Source organism: Galeopterus variegatus, unplaced genomic scaffold (assembly GCF_000696425.1).
Source record: "Galeopterus variegatus unplaced genomic scaffold, G_variegatus-3.0.2 Scaffold45938, whole genome shotgun sequence".
Classification (NCBI taxonomy): Eukaryota; Metazoa; Chordata; class Mammalia; order Dermoptera; family Cynocephalidae; genus Galeopterus; species Galeopterus variegatus.
The window spans coordinates 1-5,040 of NW_007772049.1; the positions used below are offsets into that span (position 1 = coordinate 1).

At 52.9% G+C, this 5,040-nt stretch overlaps 1 protein-coding gene across 1 annotated transcript; it reads right to left on the reverse strand.

Moving 5' to 3' along the window:
• Positions 1-321: 321 nt before the first annotated feature.
• LOC103584162 (potassium-transporting ATPase alpha chain 1-like) lies at positions 322-5,005 on the reverse strand (the record flags this gene model as incomplete). The annotated part of the gene is made up of 7 exons (XM_008565268.1): positions 322-529; positions 1,858-2,012; positions 2,103-2,271; positions 2,356-2,506; positions 2,594-2,730; positions 3,808-3,983; positions 4,816-5,005. Coding segments are annotated over 7 exons (1,173 nt in total), but the record flags the coding sequence as incomplete, so codon positions are not given.
• Positions 5,006-5,040: the final 35 nt, after the last annotated feature.

Consider the following 5,040-nt stretch of genomic DNA (forward strand, 5'->3'; position numbering starts at 1 on the left):
ACAGACAGTGATGGGCACAGAGTCAGAAACAAGGACACAGAGACAGAAAGAGACAAGGGCCACAAGAGAGATCAATAGGGACACAAGAGATAGAGGCACAGAGAGAGACAGAAGAAGAGACACAGAGACAGGTACAAAGAGAAAAAGAAACAGAGACACACACCCAGAGAATCCAAAAAAGAAAGGCAATGACCCAGAGACAGGGTCATGGAGAACAAGGCCAGAGACAGAACAGGGACACAGTGGGACCAGAGAGACCATGACAAATGGACAGGGACACAGAGACCCAGGATCAAATGCAGACACAGAGATCCAGAACAAGCCAGAGCCCAAGTCAAGGACCCTGAGGCAGGTGTGAAGCCCCACAGCAGTGCCCCCAGTCTCCCTGGCCCTGTGGGCACCCACCAATCTGGAAGTAGGAGTAGGCAGCCAGGGGTTCATTGACCAATCGGTCACGCTTTGGGTTCCGTGGGCGCAGATGCATAATGTCACTCTCGGCCTTCTCATATGCCAGGGACACAGATGGGAACTGGCCAGGAGTGGAAGGAATCAAGGTTGAGGATTTGCCTGGGCCCCTGTCCCCTGCAGTCTGGAGTCCACCTCCCCCCTCAAATGTGAGCAGGACTGAGGTTAAGAGGCAGGACCTGCAGTGACCACACAGCCACACCTGCCTGGACAGCCTGGGTCCAGCTGGCCTCCATCAGAGCATTGATGGTGTCCGTCTCTATAAGAATAACTGCCTTTATTTCCACCGTCTCTAGCTCTCTTGTGGGCCCCTGTCCCCTGCAATCTGGAGTCCACCTCCCCCCTCAAATGTGAGCAGAACTGAGGTTAAGAGGCAGGACCTGCAGTGACCACACAGCCACACCTGCCTGGACAGCCTGGGTCCAGCTGGCCTCCATCAGAGCACTGATGGTGTCCGTCTCTATAAGAATAACTGCCTTTATTTCCACCGTCTCTAGCTCTCTTGTGCCCGTGCAACCTCTCCCTCCCCTCCCGCCTTCTCCTTCTTGTACTCTGGTCTCTGGGGTGCTCTGGGCATGGCCTCTGTTTCCCTGTTGTTCTCTCTCTCTTTCTGTCCCTTACTCTGTTTCTTTGTCCCTGTCTCTAGTCTCTTTCTCTGTGACTGTGTGTCTGCTCTTGTGTGTATCCCTGGGTCCCTGTCTCTATGTCTCTATGTCACCCTCTATCTCTATGTCTCTTCAGTCTCTCCCTGTGTCCTCCCATACCCCCCAATCTGTGACTACAAAGCAGCAGCATAGTATATTTATCAAGAGCTCAAGAACTGACTCCCTGGGCTCAAATCTCAGCTGTGCCACTTACCAGCCATGTGACCTGGGGCGAACCACTCAACCTGTATGTCTTAATGAGCTCATCAGTAAAATGAGGATGATAATAATAAAAACCCTCTCATCGGGTGGTTACAAGGACAAAATTAAGTGAATTAACGTGTGCCTGGCCCAGAGTAAGCATTATATAAATGTTGTTGAATAAGTATTTGTCAACACAGCCATGCATCTGTCTGTATCTTGGCTGTATCTGTGGCTTTTTTCCATCTATCTGAGGGTGTTTATTTATCCATAACTATTCAGAGAGGTCTGTGTGTGATCCAAGTTTAACCAGATATCTGTGTCTATTAATATCTGCTTGTCTGAGTGTCCATATCTGAATTCCTGTGTGCCCATGAGTCTGTCCATGCCTGCCCACCTGTAAGTCCACTTCTAGCTGTCTGTTGTACACACGTCTTGTCTGAGTCATTCTGGGTCTGAGTGTTCATGGTGGTCTCTGTCCATCATGTCTGTCTGTGGGCATATTCTGTGGGCACTGTGTGGGTGGGGGCTTTGACTGTAGACTCACAATGTCGGTGCAGAGCTCTATGAAGAGGATGGTGATGCACCCGAGGGGCAGGGGCACGCTGACAGTGATGTAAATGAGGTAGGGCGTCAGTTCAGGAATGTTCTTGGTCAATGTGTAGGCAATGGACTTCTTCAGGTTGTCAAAGATCAGTCGACCTGCAGGGGTACAGCAGACACCTCAGCTTCCTCACAGCCCGCTTCCTCCTGTGCCCACATTGCCTGCCCCTTCCCTGGCCTGGCCCAGACCCTGCTCCACGCCCGTCACAATTGAGGCAAAGTTGTCATCCAAAAGGATCATGTCGGCTGCATTTTTGGCAGCATCTGAGCCAGCGATGCCCATGGCTACTCCGATGTCTGCCTTCTTCAGGGCTGGGGAGTCGTTCACACCATCCCCCGTCACAGCCACGATTGCACCCTGCAGGCAGTGGGTGCAAGTGGGTGGGTGGCTAGTGAGAGACCAGCCCAGCCCATCTGTCCACCCTCATCAGCAGAGTCTCACCAGTCGCTGGCAGCTCTCCACGATCACCAGCTTCTGCTGGGGACTGGTGCGTGCAAACACCATCTCGGGGTGGGTACGCAGCGCCTCGACCAGCTCTGATGGGTCCATGTCCTTCAGCTGCATGCCATTGATCACGCAGGCTCGAGCATCCCTGGGGAGGGAGGTGGGAGGAACTCCCTGGGGCCTCAGTCTGCCTGGGGCATAAGGAGATCCCTGGGGAGGGCTGAGGGTGGCTCACTTCCGATTAACCTGGTCCACAGGCATGCGGAGGCGAGCAGCAATGTCCTCCACTGTCTCACTGCCTTCTGAGATGATGCCCACACTGGCTGCAATGGCCTTGGCCGTGATGGGGTGGTCACCTGTCACCATGATCACCTATGGGGGGGCCATTAGACCTTTGACCCCTTCAGATCAATCCAGTACCCTGTCCTGCCTGGTAGACGTCTGCTGATACACTCATTCATTTATTCAGCCAAGCATGACCACCTGCTATGTGCCTGGGGCTACAGTGGGGACAATACAGGCAAAAATCCCTGTACTTGTGGAGCTGACATTCTAGTGGGGGAAGACAGAAAATAAATAAAATAAAGAAATGAATGTTAGAAAGATGAAAAAAATTAAGCTTGGTGGAGGAAGTGGTGGTTCAATTTTAAGTATGCACAAGAATGTCCTCAATGAGAAGGTGATATTTGAGCAGAGACCGAAAGAGGTGAGGGAGCTGGCCATGTGGAAATCTGGGGGAAGAGTGTTCCTGGCAAAGGGAATAGCCAGTGCAAAGGCCCTGGGGTGAGAACATGCCTGAACTGTTGAGGAACAGCAGGGAGGACAGCATGATTAGAGAGGAGTGAACAAAAGGTAGAGGGCTAAGGAATGAGCTTAGAAAGGTAACCAAGGTCCAGGTGCTAGAGGGCCTTACAGACCATGGGAAGGGCTCGGGCACTGCTTGCTCCAGTATTGGCTCCCCACTCTCGACTTGTCTTAGGGGAATCAACCCTCTCTCCTAAGCCATTGGTTGGAGTGAGGTCTCTGGCCAAGATTGGGCAAGCAAGTTTAGACCTGGCCAGTTAAGATATTCTATTCTCCAGCCACCGTGACTGGTTTAGGGATGAACATGTGACCCAATCTGGCACTACTACAAAAGAGGCACTCTCCTTCTGTGGGGTGGCTGAACAGGGGGGATCTGTAAGTTAGAGCTGCTGGGGGGGGGAAGACCCCACACAAATGTAGGGACTGCTTGAGATTAAAGCCAACAGAGAGGAAAGGAGAGCTAAGACACGGAGAAAGGCAAATTCCTAATGACTGAGCCCCTGGATTCAGCTATATCTGAAGCTTGTTCCCCAGAACTTTCAGTATCATGAACCAATATATTTTGGTTCAAGCCAGTTTTAGGTGGTTTCTGTCACAGGATTCCTCTGTTCTCACCCTTGCCTGGTCCTCTCCCCAGTGGCATACCCGGATGCCTGCTGTGCGGCACTTGAGCACAGCATCAGGGACGGTGGCCCGGGGTGGGTCAATCATGGATACGAGTCCCGCAAAGCAGAGGCCACTAGATGGAAAGTTCATGGCCTCCACATCGAAGGCATAGCCAGGTGGGTAGTCCTTCTCATTCAGGTAGAGCTGGCAGAAGCCTAACCAGAAAAACAGGGAAGTCAGACAAGAGTCCTGGGAGCAGGGCCAGAACATGAGTAAAATAACTAGGCCCCTTCACTAAGCACCTATGGATACCTGACCCTGTGCTGAATCCTTCACTCGCATTATCTGAATCCATCCTCACAACCACCCTGTGAGGCTCATCCCCATCTTGCAGATGAGGAAACTGAGACTTAGAGAGGAGACACTTCTTGCCAGAAGTCACAGAGCAGTAAAGTGAAAGACCCAAAATTGGACCACAGGTCTGTGCCTTCCAGGGTAGATACATGGGCTAGGGAAGTTTAAGGGTCAGGACAAAAAATGGGGGAGGTCAGAAGTCAGGACAAATATTGGGGAAAGTCTTGAATTGTGGCAGGGACTGGGAAAGGTCAAAGGTCAAGAGAAGGCCACCAAAAGGTGGAGGTCAAAGCAAAGGCAGCTCATCAATTGGGACAAAGACTGGCAAAAATCAAGGGGTTACAGGTCAGGTAAGAGTGGGAAAGTTCCAAGTGAAGACAGGTGGGAAGGACTTGGGGTCAAGGTAGAAATTGAGCATAGACAGTGGTGAAGACAGAAACAGGGAAAGTTAAGGGTGATCAGCTGTCAGCCAGGGATGAGAAAGGTCAGGGTAAGGGCTGAACCCGGAAGGCTGGGCAGGGTCTATGTTGGCTCCTCCTAGCTCGCTGGTTTGTCTCCTACCCTGCCCAGGGCATCTCACCGAGCACGCGTTCGCCAAGGCCTCCAAGGGCTGAACCCGGAAGGCTGGGCAGGGTCTATGTTGGCTCCTCCTAGCACGCTGGTTTGTCTCCTACCCTGCCCAGGGCATCTCACCGAGCACGCGTTCGCCAAGGCCTCCCAGGCTGAGGTAGGCAGTCTGGAAGGCCTCACGCCATTGCTCGTCCAGCGGCAGCTCCTGTCCCTTGATGAGGATGGAGCTGCAGCGCTCCAGCACGCGCTCGGGGGCGCCCTTCATCACCAGCAAGTGCCGCGGGTCCCGTGGGTCCTCCAGGGTGTGGATAGACAGCTGTGGGCGAGGAAGGGGACGGTGCTGTGGGG